Source organism: Melanotaenia boesemani, chromosome 14 (genome assembly GCF_017639745.1).
Source record: "Melanotaenia boesemani isolate fMelBoe1 chromosome 14, fMelBoe1.pri, whole genome shotgun sequence".
In the NCBI taxonomy this organism is placed as follows: Eukaryota; Metazoa; Chordata; class Actinopteri; order Atheriniformes; family Melanotaeniidae; genus Melanotaenia; species Melanotaenia boesemani.
Window position 1 is genome coordinate 8,794,651 of NC_055695.1, and position 17,416 is coordinate 8,812,066.

Genomic DNA, 17,416 nt, shown 5'->3' on the forward strand with positions numbered 1-17,416 from the left:
ATCCTTTAGTCAAATTTAGCAAAAACATAGTACCAAGATCTTGGCCCAAGCAATGCTGCCATCACTGATACACCTGTTCATTTCCTGCTATGACATATCAAAATGTCTTCCATGAAAAAATAAAATAAAATAAAATTGTAAACGTTGTGTAGTAAATGTAGTAAATTACTGTAGTTGCTGATGGGGAACAATGTAGGTGGAGAGTTTTATATTTATCACTATCACCACCTTGTGGCCACAGATGACGATGGCTCATGTTAAGCTGTTTTATCAGAAGTCTTATCACTGAACATTGTTAGCATATAAATTACATTAATGATAGAGATGATATTAGTTTGAATAATCCTCTGTTGTTTTGTGTGTATTTACAGAGAATTAACAGTGAGATATGGGACTGTACTTGCTTAGGATTCTATAAACCACTCTTACAATTGTTTAGTTTCTTCTTTTTTTATTAAGTTGTTAGACTCTTTTAAAACACTATATGTGTATAATATAGTGCATTAGCTACATTTTTGTGATTTTATTTTTCACCGAGTAACACTGGTTTGCTAGGGTTGCACATTAAAGTTGGTTAGTTAATCAGCAAATAAATCAGAAAATAAAGTGGTTTTACAGAATGGTCAGTTGTTTTAGTGTAACATTTTTTGCAATGTTCCCTATTTCAAATGTCTCAAGTGAAAAAATGTAGCCACCATTTTATTATTATCCCATATACATAGAATTTGATTCAAACAAGTGAAAAAAACACAAAACAAGAAACATTATTATGTTCTGCATTGAGTGACGCAGAACCCTCATAAAAAAAAACAAAAAAACAGTATCATGTCCAAAGGGGACCAAGTAGAAGTGTAAGACTTATCTAGACTTGCCCTCTTGTGCAATATCCAACAAAACAGACAAAAAAAAACAAACAAACAAACAAACAAAAAAGCAAATGGAAGTTGCTCACATTCATAATTATCTCAAAATAAGTCAAGTTTCATCAATGCTTATGTTACCTTCATTAAGAGAATCAAACAGACAACATTTTCCTGGAGTTAGCAGAAATAGTTATATATGAAATGGAAAGGAAATTACACACACACACACACACACATCCACCCCTCCACACACACATACTTCCCTCATGGTAATAGTGCGGTATTTAGTGTCAGTTCGTGCAGTCGGTTTATTGAACATGTGACTTTTCTCTCAATTAGCCGAATTTTGAAAAGCCTCTGGATCCTTTTTGCCAATTAACTATGTCTTTTTACATGGCTTTCAGCTTAGTCTGCAATTTAAAATCTGGTATTTGAAAAGTATGACAGCAAATGTAAAATGTATTAATTATTTGTAGCTTGGTAGGCATTCCGAAACATGCCAAAGCAGCCCCACCTATTATTGTAAATGAAAATGAAAGTCAGTTTTTGACATATAGTGAGCTACATAACAGCAGTTGACAGTTCATATTACTGTTGTCAACCATGCCAGAAGCAAACAAGGTAGGTTACTTGATAAATTCATATATTTTACCCACTAGATTTAATCGATAAGAGACGTTATTTACAGCGTAACAGATACATTTAAGTATAATTTTGATATAATTAATATAATTTTGATCATTTTTTAAATGATGTTTGGTTTTATGTAAAGATATTAGAATGTGATCAAAAACCTTAATTTCCTTAAATGTCTTTCTGGATTATAACAATATAATAGGCTATTGGTAATCAGGCTAAATTTCATACTTGTTTTGTATGTGAGTGTTGCTTAAATTATTCTATTCTGGTTTCTGATTTAAAGATAACACAACAAGGAAGAAAGAACATTTTTTAAATGTACTAAGGTTACAGCACTTGTAAAACCACAAAGACATGCATTTACTGAGTCCAAAAAAACTTTCAACAGTAATCATGAATTCTGATTCTAATGTTTGTAAGTAAATCGCAGGATTAGCAGATGTTAATGTTGTCTGTCTAAACAGGGACACAATGTTTTGCCCTGAGTGTGGAAATGAAGTGGAAGATTCATTTAAATTCTGTCCGGAGTGCGGCTTCAATTTAATTCTCTTGGCTCAAAAGAGGGCTAAAGGTACATTTGTCAGAAACCCTTTTTATATATTAATATGTGTTATTATCGTTTGTGATACTAACATAAGATTACTGTTAAATTTGCTAAACTGATTTGTGTTAAAATCTTATCTTGATACTTTTTAATCTCAACTCTGGCAAACAGCTCATGCATAACAACAAAGCCATTTTTCGGATGAATGTTTAATCTGAATGAAAAATTATGACTGTGACACAGTACATTCACCACAGAGAACTGAGAGCTTTCTGTGGTGAATGTACTGTGTTGATTAGTCTTAGACCATTTCCTCTTTTTTTAAGCTACATGGTATCTGCAAGCAGTTTTCATACCTTAATGTTATAGGAAAAACTAAAAGTGAAAATAAGTATGTATGAAACATTTTCCATATTTATTGTTATACAGATGGTGCCACATCAGCACATCAACCTTCAGTCCCTGAGGGAAAGAACCAAGCGCAGGATCAAGCTCAGGCTTTAAAAGATGGCAAAGAAAAACAAGCAAACACACCTCAGGTAAAGATGGAAATGCTCAGAATCTGTTATTTGAAGAGTTTCCTAGCCCAGGGAAATTTTGACTATTCAATTGTCTATTCAGGATTTTAAAATAAAAACAAAGTACTTGTGGTTTTCTGTTATGCTCACAACCAAACACTGCTTCTTGTTAATAAATACCTAAATACATTTGTGCTTGAATGTTATACTGAACAAAGTCAGTAGAAAGGACTAGCATTTCCTGGATCAAACCTGTCTGTCTCTACAACACAGTTTCCTCTTATAACTGAAAGTACAACAAACAAAGGCTCCATCAGATCTAAAAACAGAGGACTGCCCAGAAATACTACAGATTCCTGAAGACAAGCTAGTTGTCATTGTTTCTGGGAAACTGTTGAACCATCCATCACCACTAAGATCAGCTGAAGACTCTGGTTCAACTGGATCTGTAACATCTGAGCAAGCTGGTAGATAGCCAAACCAAAAAGCTGAACATTACCCAGAAATTAAATTTACACAGGAATACTAAATTACACTAACTAGTAATGATGTAATCGTGTTAAGATTTTTGCAACAATCTAAAATTATCATCCTGTTACACATTTGAATAGAGACTATTAACAGTTTAATATTAACTAATTTTCTAACAGTGTAACAATAAGATTTGAGTCTCTCAGTCAAAATTGTTAACAAGTTTATCAAAACTTGGCTAAATGTTTCTACAGACTCATTTTGAACCTGTAAGCTGGCCTGTTATGGCTTGTCAAGATAATATAATTGTCTTCATGTTTGACATAGTCATGTGTCATTGAGCAAAAAATAAGTAATTTTTATAAATAATAGTAAACTGAAGAAAAATTTACTTTGAATCAATATTTTTCTTTCAGGTTCATCTGAAAGACACATCTGACACTGAGACATCCACAGACAGCTCTACACTAAAGGGCCCCTTAAAAGGTACTGCCTGTCCAGAACCCAACACTAGGAGCTCACTCGTTCCAGCAAACACCATCAAATATCAAATTAGATGCTACCCCACCTGTAACTGACACCTGTATGAACAATATAAATCTATCTTTTGCAGCTTCTCAGAATGACTCTCAACCATCCAATGATGTGACTCTAAAATCAACCCTACCTGTCTGTACAGCTCAGCCCTCTCCTACACCTGCTAGTTCCACACAGACAAAGCAAAAACCTGCAACATTAACTAAGGTTCTTATCAGTAAAATATGATGTTTATTATTATTGAATTAAACCAAATTAAAATTACATCATGACTTTGAATTTATTCTGTAATACATAGGTTGATGTCAAGATTTTACTTTTAAACCTAATTGTTATTTCTTATTGCTGATGCTCAGCCAGGTGATGAAACACTCACACCCCATCCACAGGAGCATCAATCCGGCAACAGAGATGAAGACGTTTCCAGGCAGCACAGTCCCTCTAAAAATCCATCCGAATCATCAATGCAAGTTGTCTAATTTTCACCTTAATTGAACAGTGGTGTTGTTTATGTGTAGGAAATAAAACATAAATCTAATGTTATCAGTGTAATTTAGTCTGACTTTTATGGAAGCCAAGAGTGGCTGTTATCGGACATTATTCTTTTGTTAATTGTTATCTCGAGATAACAAGGACTGTTTTTTGTTACATATTATCTCGAGAACACAAAGTTTGTTTTCTCCAGATAACCAGATGATTAAGATGGGCTCAAAAGTAAGTGTGACACCCGATTTCAATGATCAAAACGGACCCCATGACAGGGCTGTAGTCATGGTGTAGATGTGTAATATGAGTGAATGAGTGAGTAAAACCTAACAGTAAGACATGCCGCATATTCAGCCTTTGTCAGCCTTTTTTTTTTTTTTTTTTTTAACTTGTCCTGTCCAGCATTGTAGCAAATATAATGGCTGTTGTGTTATGTGGAACAAATTTACTCTGCCAAGAGGAGCTTCATGGGTATAAGGCTCATCTTGATAATCTTTTTTTTTTGTATATATATTGTTTTATTTTATTTATTTAGTATTATGGAATTTGTGTAATCTTGTTGGACCTGCCTGGACAGGACAGAAGAATGGAGAGAAGTAAAAAGGAAAGTGAAAAAAAGATGTAGAGACAAAGGTAGAGTGGATAGAAGCAATGACCCTGCAATTCAACTTAACACCAGACAAACAACTGCTACACCTGTACAGAAACACAACAAAGAATTTCTTACCATTTTTACAGGTAAACTAAACTGACAGTCCTTTGGAGCTCCTAACAAAACATAACCAAGACATCAACAGCAAGATGTATCACAACAACCAAAGTAACAAAGGCACATGACAGACAGACAGACAGACAGACAGACAGATAGATAGACAGATAGACAGACAGATAGATAGCCCTAAACAAAAATAGCTTGTGTATAAATCCACTGGACAACTCAGTGACTTTGTCAGCATGCAGAGTATGAAGAGTCAGGATTGTGCAATCATGCAAATATGACCATGCCAGAGGCAGACTAGGGTGACCCAGAGAGCCGGGCAACCTGCAGCAATCCCAGAGCACGAATCTAAGCCACCCCACCCTAAAGACTACCCCGGACCTGCTCCGAGGGCGGCAGAGGAAGGCCCCAGACAAAGCCCCCTGCGGTCACGGGGCCCCTGTGGGCCAAGATCGGCAGCTGTTGACCCAACCAGGCACTAGCCATCCAGGCGGCCAGAGCAAATGGCCCCGAGCAACTAGATGCAGCCATCCCCCATGGGTTCATGCATGGGTTCTCTCCAGGCTTCCTCCCAGTCCAAAGACATGCATGTTTGGCTGATTTGAGTCTCTAAATTCTAGGGGGGTGTGTATCTCTCCCTCACACACGATTCGATATGCATCTCGATACATGGTCCATGAGTCGAAACATAAAAATATTCAGCTAACTTTGTAACGATACAGTGCCATTTTGACCTAAATCGATTCAATTTCGATATTTAATATTACCTTGGAATTTAAATCTCTAAATGAAAGTGCATGTGTTTTAACAGAAAACAGTAGGATTTTTTCCTCACTTGAGCTTTTAATTTAAAGCAACAAAAACAGAATCTTCAAACGACATCTTCAAAAAGAAATAATGTGCCTTTTTTGGCCTTTAAAAAAATATAAATAAATAACTTGTTGTGTGCCACCTTAAGTTATTCACCCAATGCTTGCAGCATTGTGAAAAATAAAATGTTAGATTCATGTTTAGCATGTAAATAAAGAAAAATCTCCCACAAAGCAACAAAAACTAAATCTTCAAACGAACCCTTAAAAAATATATTATTTGCCTTTTTTGGCCTTTTAAACTGTTTTTCTCTTTGTGAAAGAAACATGAATAAATAACTTAACTTGTTGTGCGCCACCAGAAATTATTCAACCAATGTTTACTGCATTGTGAAAAAATAAATGTTAGGTTCATGTTTGGCATGTACATAAAAAAAACCAAAAAGCAACTCTCAAAAGCCAAAACAATTGTACTTCTACTTCAGATTCTTTTTCAGGAAGATTAACTGGTCAACATGGTCTTCTCTGAGTCACTGCGCTGGGCTGTGACAATGTCATCAGCAGTACTAAAGACCCTTTCGGACGGTACACTAGTGACAGGTATGCATAAGTAAGTCTTAGCCAGTGCAGACAGTATTGGCAGATCCACCTGGTCTCTCCACCAGTGTAAAGCATTGCCATCCAACGGCAAAGGATCACGGTTTCTGTATTTCCAGACTTCATCTTTTGCAAGGTCCCTGGAAGACTTCAGTGGTGGCCTTGTTTCTATGATGTCACTGAACATCTGGTCCAAAGCCTTCATCTTTTTTGGGGGGAGGCCCATCATCTAAATCAGAAAATGGAAAAAAAAAAAAATCTCTATAAAAACAAAACAAAAAAACAACACATCTTGCCAATTCCTACATGTAAATTCTACTTAAGTAATGCCATTAAATTATTCTTTAGATTTATTAGCTTTATTCATAAGACAATATTATTATCACAACAAAATTCAGTAAAAATTAAAATTAAAAATAGTCATGTGCTTGCTTACACCACCCTAAACACACCTGCAGTTAGCTCATCCTTGTGAGGATTGTCTTCACCTGGCATTGGGTTCCTTTGTGCAGGTCCTTTCTCAAATTTACAGTCTCTGCCCTCAGCTGCCTGATAAGTGTCACTGTTACTACAGTTTTACAATACTCAGTCATGTTTGTGTTTTTGTTTGTATGTGTTTGAGATAACATGGACTTAATAAAACAAAGGTAGTCAAAATTGATAAGGTTTGGAATAATTACAAAAATAGAAACTTACCTTCTTGTGTAGGGTTAACGCCTCAGTTAACACTGACAGGTACGTCTGCTCTCTGATTTTGTCGTCATCAATGAAGGACAGGACTTTGAAGTGTGGGTCTAGGGCACTGGCAACATGCAGTGTGTCTTGAATTCCTTGGTATCTGGAAACAATTGGATGATAACGCAATTACAAAGCTATTCCTGAGAACTTTGACAACTATTTTCACCATTTAAAAAACAAAACCAAAAAAAACATAGCACACTCTAAAGATACATACACACTGAATAGAATTATTCTTACCTTTTTTGGAAGTCTTCCAAAAACTTGGCCTTCATTTCTGCAATGATGTGCAGGTCACCATCAACTGCACTAAAGTGTTTTCTCAGTTTTGCCAGAACAGGGGCAACCATGGACAGAGTGGGATTGTCTTCTTCACACAGAAGTGATATTGCCACTTTGACAGGTTGCATGAGCTTTACAATTGCCTCAATTGTAGCAAGGTCTTCTGTCAAAGTATTGACATCTTCACCCTTCCTCAGCTCTCTTGACATTAAACCTGCAAAAACTGCAGGCTGTTGCTCCAAAAAACGTTCCAACATGTCATAGGAACTATTGGGGATATGTGGGATGGCAAACCAAGCAGGAGCTGGTTCTGGTGAAGTATTTCAGTGGCTTTTGGGCTGTGATGAAAAAAGGTTACAATTCTCCTCACTTAGCCCAGCACTCTTGCAGCACGTTGTACTTGAAAAGCTTTATGTGAGGCCAGATTAATGGTGTGTGCAATGCATGTGTTACGACCTCCGTCTAGGGGAATGAAGGGCGCAACACAATTGTGGATTTAAAGATTTTATTGTTCTGAACAAAAGGGCGATACAACAGATGAACCCCCGAACCTGTGTTGGGTTTAGCAGAACTGCTAAAAGAAAAACAAAACCCCAAACAATTTGAACTAGAAGAAAGGAAAAAAAAAAAAAAAAAGTACGTCCTCCAAACAAAACCAAATAAACCACGGGGACTTAAGCCAGCGTCTTATTTACAATATTGTTCCGTTATACAAAATGCAGCAGTTCCAATATCTTTTTTTTAAAAAAAAGACATGGGTATTCTAACCCGGGATAAGTTCTTCTAATCTAGCCCAACACGCTCTAATTTTAACTAATAACACAAAGTTGCCCAGATAACTATAACAACAAAACCAAGGGAAACTAAAAGAACAGCCAGAAGAGCTGAGCACAATCGAAGTACAATCGCACAGAATATAAAGAGGATTTAACCTTTCCGAATCACCAAGCAGCCAAAAGAGCTGAGTACAATCGAATTACAATTACACTCAAACCTCACAGCACACCGTTCCACCACTAATACCTCAGCGGGCATTCACATAAAGACACCAAGTCACAAATATGCCATCACAAAGTCATCAAGCTGAGCGGAGGAAGAAACCGTCTGCAGCAAACAGTTTCTCCTCCTCAAACTGATCCCCACTACGGTCTTTTCTTTTTCCGGGTGGCAGGCAGGGTGCGATGTGATTGACCAGGTCTCGGCCAATCTAAGTGGAGGAGGCGGAGGTGTGTCGGGTTCAGCCACTCAAACACATGGATCCAGGGCAGGGGTTTGCATGACCACGCCGGGTTCAGGTTACTGGTAACTGGACAGAATTGATTTGTTTTTTATTACTTGGTTTAAAAAGTTGGATTACATGTGAATCCTGACACTGTTTCATTTTGGGGTCTGGAGAGTCGATGGTCAAATCACTATTGCAAAATCAGCAATAAAACTTGGCGGTTGAATGTGGCGAAAAGGAATGTGGATCACTTGGCGATAGGAGGAGAGGTATTCCTGGTAGAATGAGGAAATCAGGAGAATCAATGAGAGCGATGGCGGGTGGGCACAGCTATGCTGTGAATGGGCCTGAGTGGGGAGACACTGACTTTTCTGAAAGTGAGGATCTCATGGAGATAAGTCGAGATAGTGGCAGTCAGAGGGTAAAAAGAAGGAGTGAATCCTTTGAAAATAGAAGTAAGAAAGTTAGGCATATTGGAGATGAGAGACCTCAGGATCAGGCAGAAAAATGGAAGATTATACTGAGCTTCGGAGAAGAAAATGGTTTATCTGCCATGAGTCCAGTAAAACTTTCAACAGTGTTGAAAAATCAGGTAGGAGACATTGTTATGGCCAAGGTGCTGAGAGATGGTAATTTATTGATTATTTGTAAGAACGAGGAGCAGCGGGAGAGGGCAGGTAAGTTGAGGGAAATAGGTAAGTGGAAGGTGACGAGCGTGAGTCGCGTTGAAAAGGGGAGGAAATGGGTCAAAGGAGTGATATGGGGAGTCCCGGTTGGAGTGACAGTGGAAGAGATTAAACAAAACCTAAGAGGGGGGAGAGTAAGAGATGCTCGAAGGATTCAGATAACAAGAAACAGTGAACGGACAGATAGCGAAGGTGTGGTGATCGAGTTTGAAGATGAATTCCTTCCAAACAACGCGATTCTTGGATTCTTAAACTATCGAGTGAGAGAATATGTACCGAAGCTTTAACTGCCAGAGATTTGGGCATGTTGCCCTGGTTTGTAAGGGTAAGAGAAGATGTGCAAGATGTGGAGGCGATCATGACTATGGCAAGTGTGGACAGGGTGTACAACCAAAATGTTGTAACTGTGGGGGGTGTCATAGTGTGGCTTATGGAGGATGTGAGGTAATGAAAAGGGAGGTGGAAATACAGCGAGTTAGAGTGCAAAATAAAATCACATATGCAGAAGTTGTCAGGAGTGTGAAAACACAAGAGGAACAGGTAGGTAGGGGAAGCATCCAAGGACAACTCTGTATGGAACAGAGCAAAGAAATGGATGGAAAAGTTCTGATTGACTTAAAGAAGCTGGTCACTTTCATTGCAGGAGTCGTGAATGGAACTATGGAGGTAAAATCTAAAACGGAAAGAATACAAATCATTGTTAAGGCAGCAATTCACCACCTTGACATCAAGGAATTAACTTGGGAGGAAGTGAGGAATGATCTGAGTATGCAGGCCAGCCAAGAGCATCTAGGGATAGGGTAGGTGTATTAATATGGTACTTTTGCTACAATGGAATGCTAGAAGTGTGTTGGCTAACGGACATGAATTGAAAAAGTTTATTAATGATTTAACAAAGAAACCTGACGTAATCTGTTTGCAGGAAACATGGCTGAGACCCAGACTGGATTTTGTAATAGTTGGCTATGTTAGCATCAGACTTGATAGGACGGATGGGGTAGTGGATAAAGGATTTCGACATATTTTGTTATCAACAGCATATCAAGTTATTCCTAGGAGTAAAGGTAAAATGAAGAAGACAGGAGTGTAAAGGCACTTTGAATATCATGAGGTGCTTTACGGGGTGTGAATGGGGGGCTAGTAGGGGAGCATTGCGAAAGATATATATAGCACTGATTCGATCTGTCTTAGATTATGGATGCTTTGTTTATGGTTCTGCTGCTAAAAGACACTTACAAAAACTGGAGACAGTCCAATCCAAGGCTTTAAGGTTATGTTGTGGAGCATTTAAAACATCCCCAGTTGCAGCAATACAGGTGGAAATGGGAGAATTACCTTTGAAATTAAGAAGACAGCAACTGCTGATGAATTACTGGGCATATCTTCAGGGTCACACTCTGGACAGACATCCAACAACTAAGGTAATCCTTCCTTGTTGGGAGAGTGAAAGAGACAGAACAAAGTGTTTAATATGGAGCAGTACACATTTTGCTGATAAAATGGGATTAAATAACCTCCGTTTTGTTCCTGCAGTTCCATTATCAGTTACTCCACCATGGCTTTTTCCTGCAGTCTCCATTGACTGATACTTCTTGGAAAACAGGAATAAGTATGAAGGAATAGCAAATGCCCAAATATTAGTGAACGATAGACTTGAAATGTTGTATCAGGATTGTGTTGTTATTTATACAGATGGTTCAAAAGATCCCAAAACAGGAAAAACAGGGTTTTCAGTGACAGTTCCTACACTAGCAATAGATATCAAAAGACGGACTCCAGATCACTTAGCAGTTTTTACAGTGGAAATGATGGCGGTGATGACAGCATTACAGTGGATAGAGGACACCGGGTCTACTAAGGCCGTCATCTGCTCTGATTCTCATTCAGTCCTGGCATCAATTCAGTTTTCTTTCTCAGAAACAAGACAAGATATGTTAAATGAGATACTTGCAGCACTTTTTAGATTTAAAAGCAATAATATATCTGTCACTTTTATGTGGGTTCCAGCACATCGGGGTGTCAATGGGAATGAAAGGGCAGACAAATTAGCTAAGGAGGCTTTAGAACTAGATAATATCACGGTGATAGCACTCAGTAAAACAGAAACTAAATCTATAATCAAGAGACACATCTTGCAGGAATGGCAAAAGAAATGGGATGAAGAAAGGACTGGCAGACACTTACATTCAATCCAGGGGAAGGTGGGCACAATGAGACCAGCAGGGGGCAGCGCGAGGAAAGAACGGGTCATCACTAGACTTAGAATTGGACACACTGGCTTAAATAGAACATTAAACTTAATAGGCAAACACCCGTCGGGTTTGTGTGAAAATTGTGGTGAAGAAGAGACAGTTCAACATGTGTTATGTCAGTGTCCAGAATATTCAGCAGAAAGAATTAAATTCCATGCAGGTTTAAAGAAAGCTGGCATCACAGATCTCCAGCTATCATCTATATTAAGGGGTGAGCCATGGCAGTACTTGTTATGTTTCCTAAAGGAAACAGGGTTAATTACTAGAATCTAGTCTTTTTTTTCTTTTTTTTTTTCTTTTTGTCTTATCCCCTCAGACCCACACTCCAGCATAGTAGGTGGCAGTAATGCACCTGACTGGAAGGTGCCACCCGCCAAAAAACAAAAAGAAGAAGAAGAAGAAGGGGTTTGCATGCTGGATGAGCCACAGGTGGCAGCAATCAGTGGCTTCCGTAACACATGTAATATGAGGGTTTATTTCTGCCTCTTGACCTGCTGCTATCATATTTCGAGCATTGTCCGTCACAAGTGCAGAATTTTTATTTTCAATCTTCCATTCCGTGCATGCATCTCTTAAAAGGGCACCAATATTCTTTCCTGTGTGGCTCTCGTTAAACACACGCAATTGCAGGACATGAGTTTTCATTGACCAGTCTGGAGCAACATAATGCACAGTAATTGTAACATATGAGTGAGTTGCACGAGGTCCAAGCGTCTGTTGTTAAAGCTACTCGTTCCGCAGTGGACAGAAATTCTGACACCTCAGCTTAGCCTTCTCGTAAAGTCCAGGGATGCATTTTTCACTGAAATGCTGCGACTTGGCAGGTTGTACTTTGGTTCCAAAATCCGTATCATTTGTCTAAACCCCGCATTTTCAACAACGCTATAGGGACGCATGTCTTTGCGTGGTAGAGTTATCAGCTAACGCACTTTGAAAGTAACTGGTAGCACTATGGGGCGCCAAGTGTAAAAATTCAGTATAAAAGTTGTAGCTGACACATTTTCATTATTTATCTCACTTTTCTCACATTTAGCACATTTTTCCTACATTTAACATAACTTTTAACCACATGTATAATGGTCAAATAGAACATCTAAATCTAAATTTTAAATCTAAATCTAAATGCTATATGTTAAATCTAAATGTTATATGTTATATCTAAATGTTAAATCTAAATCTAAATGTTTAAATCTAAATCTAAATGTTATATGTTAAATCTAAATGTTTAAATCTAAATCTAAATGTTATATGTTAAATCTAAATGTTTAAATCTAAATCTAAATGTTATATGTTATATCTAAATGTTAAATCTAAATCTAAATGTTTAAATCTAAATCTAAATGTTACATGTTAAATCTAAATGTTTAAATCTAAATGTTAAATCTTATATCTAAATCTAAATGTTTAACCTAAATGTTTCGAATATATGCTAATTAACCCCGCCCCTTTTAACCTCAGCCAATACGCTAGTAGGGAAACACTCGCTCGCACTCACACACAAACACAGGTCTTTACTGTGAATGTCTTTCTGCATTTACGAGCTGCACTTCGAAGTACACTTCCAACCAACCACTCACACCATTATTGGTAAGATGCATATATTTATTTTTAACTTTCTAAACAACATTTTGCGGACTTTTACTGTTAGCTAGCTACTTAGTTGTAGCTAACGTCCAGGGCAAATTTATCGCTATCACTGCCGTCACGTCACAAAGAAAAGTGAAGTGAACCAAGAATGCATTTCCTAATCCTTAACTGAGTAAATGTTGTAATGTCCAAAGTTTGTGTCTGTATTATTTAAAAGCCACTACCTGTACTCAGTCCATTAAGAGAAATCTTTGTTTTCTCTTTTTCAATAGGCTCCTCTGCCATCTATCCCTTGACGAAATGGGGCTTCATCAGGCTACTTGAGCCAAAGTCAAAACATATAAAAACAAGATGCTTGCCTTTTTCTCCAGAAGCATCAGTCTTTGTCATACCCAGACCAGATTAGCTTAGGCTGGTCTCGTTGGAAATTTTTCCTTTTCCACATCATGGTCTAAAGATCAACTAAAGAGCTGAAATGTCCGCAAAATGTTGTTTAGAAAGTTAAAAATAAATATATGCATCTTACCATTAATGGTGTGAGTGGTTGGTTGGAAGTGTACTTCGAAGTGCAGCTCGTAAATGCAGAAAGACATTCACAGTAAAGACCTGTGTTTGTGTGCGTGCGAGCGAGTGTTTCCCTACTAGCGTATTGGTTGAGGTTAAAAGGGGCGGGGTTAATTAGCATATATTCGAAACATTTAGGTTAAACATTTAGATTTAGATATAAGATTTAACATTTAGATATAACATATAACATTTAGATTTAGATTTAAACATTTAGATTTAGATTTAAACATTTAGATTTAACATATAACATTTAGATTTAGATTTAAACATTTAGATTTAGATTTAACATTTAGATATAACATATAACATTTAGATTTAGATTTAAACATTTAGATTTAACATATAACATTTAGATTTAGATTTAACATTTAGATATAACATATAACATTTAGATTTAAACATTTAGATTTAACATATAACATTTAGATTTAGATTTAAAAATTAGGTATAACATATAACATTTAGATTTAACATAGCATTTAGATTTAGATTTAAAATTTAGATTTAGATGTTCTATTTGACCATTATACATGTGGTTAAAAGTTATGTTAAATGTAGGAAAATGTAGGAAAAATGTGCTAAATGTGAGAAAAGTGAGATAAATAATGAAAATGTGTCAGCTACAACTTTTATACTGAATTTTTACACTTAGCGCCCCATATAGCACTAGTAGCACTTTTACTTGCGTCTTGGTGCGCATTTTTTCCTCCGTTTCCACACTGTGCCGTCTGCGTAGGTGGAGAGCGAGGTTTGTTGTATTTCCAGTATACTTGATGCTAGTTTTGCATGTTCTGCACACTGCAGCTGATTTGTCGAGGGTGCCTTGACTGTTTTTATGGAACCCGAAGTATTTCCAGACTTTTGACTTTAGATTCGTAGGTGCACTGTGCAGTTGCGTCTTCCATTTTTCTGCTTCCGATAGATTTCCCTCCCAGTGGTTCACCTTAACCTTACTGGACCTTGGTTGGTAGAAGCAGGCAAGTGATTGGACGTGTTTCCAGTTACATTACACACGCACATAGGCAGAGCACAGACACCAGAGACCGCCTCAGGAGGAGAAACTAACACAAAACTAGTCAGAAATCGGTTTGAACCCTGATCGATTTTGTACTGTTTTATTAACAAAATCTATATCGTATCTGTAATTATGAGCCGGTTTTTGGATATGTATCTGGTAATCTTTACACCCCTACTAAATTCCCATCATCATGAGAAAATGGTGTTTTAAAAAAACACGCGAGCCCAGCCACTCTTGGCTTCCGCAGACATTAAAGGTATTTTTCTTAGTCAAAAACTGTTGCTATCTACCACAAAAAACATTACAGCGCACAATAAATAGAAAAAATAAAGAAAAAATAAAGTTAAAATGTATCTTATTTTTTGTTCACCAAACAGTGAATGGGTGGATGTGCATTTTCATGCTGTCACTTCCAAAGATTCCCACGTGAATCCAGAGAAGAATAAGATTTTCGTAAAATCTGAAAAGCTCTTTGGATCCTGGAATAAACCTGGTCTTCAAATGTCCTTTTCCAGGTATGGCTCACATACATACAAACTTAGATAATTATGTCTAGAAGCGTCAAATGTATAAATTGCCAGAATTCACAGAGTGAATCAATGAAATCAAACTTTGTTGTGTCTTATTTCTAAATTATTTGTGTTTTTTATTTGTCACCAACCACATTATGACTCGTTTTTTTAATATAACACTTTTGTGAAGTTGCTGAGTTTATCATTTCTTTGCTAGTCCCTTCTTTAATAATACGTGTTTGTTTCACAGGCAGCTAGATGACAAAAGATATCTTGTTGAAGGACATGCTATGATTCCTAAGGACATAATTCAGGAGAGCATACCTTACAAGTACTTTATCACCAAGCATAGTGGAAATGACATTAAAGAAATTTATGAGGCCATCTACCAGGAAGACAAAAATGAACACGTGAATAGGTGCCTCTCAATCAAAGAGGAGTTCTTGGGTCATGAAGGTACACCATTTATTTGTCTACATTATTTTCTAACAGCTTTTAATCATGTTTACAGAATAATTCCTTGGTTTATACTATAATCAGCCTGTTGTTAGCTTATTTTATATTTCCATACATACATTTGCTTTTACATAGTTTTGAGAATACTAAACTCCCTAACTAGAAATACTTGTGAAAATACAGCCAAGGTTTAGGAGTGTCTCAGTAAGATAAGCACGTCCAGGTTAATTGATATTTGGATGTATCTTCATAAACGTCTCTTACAGTTTATTATAAGCGTTAGTAAAGGAGACAGTGGCTTGGTAAAGTCTAGCTAGGCTGCAGACCTCAAACAGGAGGACAGTTATGTAATGCTATAAAAGATGTCATAGTCAAGACTTAGTTGGTCAAATGTGCTGTTTGGCCACAGAGCCTATTTGTGTGTTTCTTTACAGCTGTGTAGTAAGCTATGCCTCCTAAAAGGCATTGAATATAAACTTTTATACTGAATATGTTGACTTATAGTGTTTGATTGACTGGTTGTAGATAAACTAAGAAGACAGTTTAAAACACGCAGTGTGTTATGTAAAGTATTTCTGTTAATTTTGTGCTCTTTAAATTTCCAGGGGAATGGCACCAGTATGATGACGTCATCCATCTTGAGCTTAAGAGGGCATTCTGGCATATGGGTTCTTTGAGCAAATATGTGATTGAAGAAAGAAATCTAGCTGGCAAAGAAATGTTGAAAATAATCTTTGATCTTCTGACGTCATGGAATAAACCAAATGTGGGCAACTTCTTTATCCTGTTACAGCAGTTCTTTCATGAATACAGTCGTCCTTTACTTCATGATGGTACACAACAACAATGGCCGTTATCATATGGTCCAGATCAGGTAAATATTAACACCAGAGGTTTGATGCATGGTTCATATGCACATCCATAATGTTGCCTTGAAATCTGTTGCAGATTGAATTAGTCAATACTATTTTTACTATTTTATTACACTAAGATTTATTATTGTGAAGACTTTGAATTGATAAATGTTTGATGATGATCTAAAAACCTTTTATTTTTTCCAGGTCCGAAAACTGCTCAAAGATTTTCTCAATGAAAACATTTATCCCAAGCCCAGCAAACCAAAGGAAGAAAAGCTCTTGCCCCCTCTACATGCAGGAGTTGTTGGTTTGCTCGTCTCCAACAAATATCTAGAGGATGGCATGATGACTCAGCTGTCTAACCTTTGTGGTCTTCTTTGCCTGCCTAAGAAGCCAAAGAAGGACTTCCTTAGTTTCTGGAAAGACTTTACAGACCCTTTGGAAGATAAAGAGAAGTTAGTACAAGTATAATATATTATTATTATTATTATTATTATTATTATTATTATCTATTTTTACTCTTTTCAGGGAGCCATGTTTATCAGAAAATGTCAAATTCAAGGCAAAGTTTATTTTTCTAGTATAATTTTTTAAAAAAACATCATATGTAAATTTAATCCACACTTACTGTTGAAGCAGCAAGAATGAAATTAAATTAACAATTTAGTTGTAGAAATAAAAATACTGAATAAATAATAAATAAACTGTGCTTGCCAAAGCATCCCATTTCACAGGCTGGAATGCGATTTATTTTTTATTCAAATCAAATTCCAAATGCCAGATTTAAAATTCCAGACAAGTACAGATACTGCTGAGACATTCAAAAGGTGGATAATGTAATGGACTGAAAACCTGTGTGAGGAGGCCAGTGATCACAGGTTTTCCTGTCAGAATTCAAAGACCACTATGAAAAGAGTTACAGTAACAATCTGATCAGGTTCATATTGTCTTAGTTACACAAACAAGGGGAAGTAAAGGTGCAAATTACTCTCAAAATGTTTAAAATTAGGTTTTTCTGCAGATTTCTACACTGCCATTTCACTGGGTCCCAAGTGAT

At 36.9% G+C, this 17,416-nt stretch overlaps 1 protein-coding gene across 1 annotated transcript; it reads left to right on the forward strand.

Moving 5' to 3' along the window:
* Nucleotides 1-1,256: 1,256 nt before the first annotated feature.
* LOC121652880 (E3 ubiquitin-protein ligase rnf213-alpha) lies at nt 1,257-16,830 on the forward strand. The gene is made up of 10 exons (XM_042005962.1): nt 1,257-1,484; nt 1,967-2,073; nt 2,476-2,585; nt 3,452-3,521; nt 3,649-3,779; nt 3,929-4,038; nt 14,912-15,049; nt 15,297-15,502; nt 16,108-16,376; nt 16,564-16,830. The coding sequence occupies exons 2-10, from the start codon at nt 1,974-1,976 to the stop codon at nt 16,828-16,830; spliced, it is 1,401 nt and encodes a 466-aa protein (XP_041861896.1). The 5' UTR covers nt 1,257-1,484; nt 1,967-1,973.
* Nucleotides 16,831-17,416: the final 586 nt, after the last annotated feature.

Coding starts and splice junctions, on each gene's coding strand:
- LOC121652880 (XM_042005962.1), top strand. CDS start 1,974: ATGTTTTGCCCTGAGTGTGGAAATGAAGTGGAAGATTCATTTAAATTC. Junction 2,074..2,475: donor GGCTCAAAAGAGGGCTAAAG/GTACATTTGTCA, acceptor ATTGTTATACAG/ATGGTGCCACATCAGCACAT. Junction 3,522..3,648: donor ACTAAAGGGCCCCTTAAAAG/GTACTGCCTGTC, acceptor TATCTTTTGCAG/CTTCTCAGAATGACTCTCAA.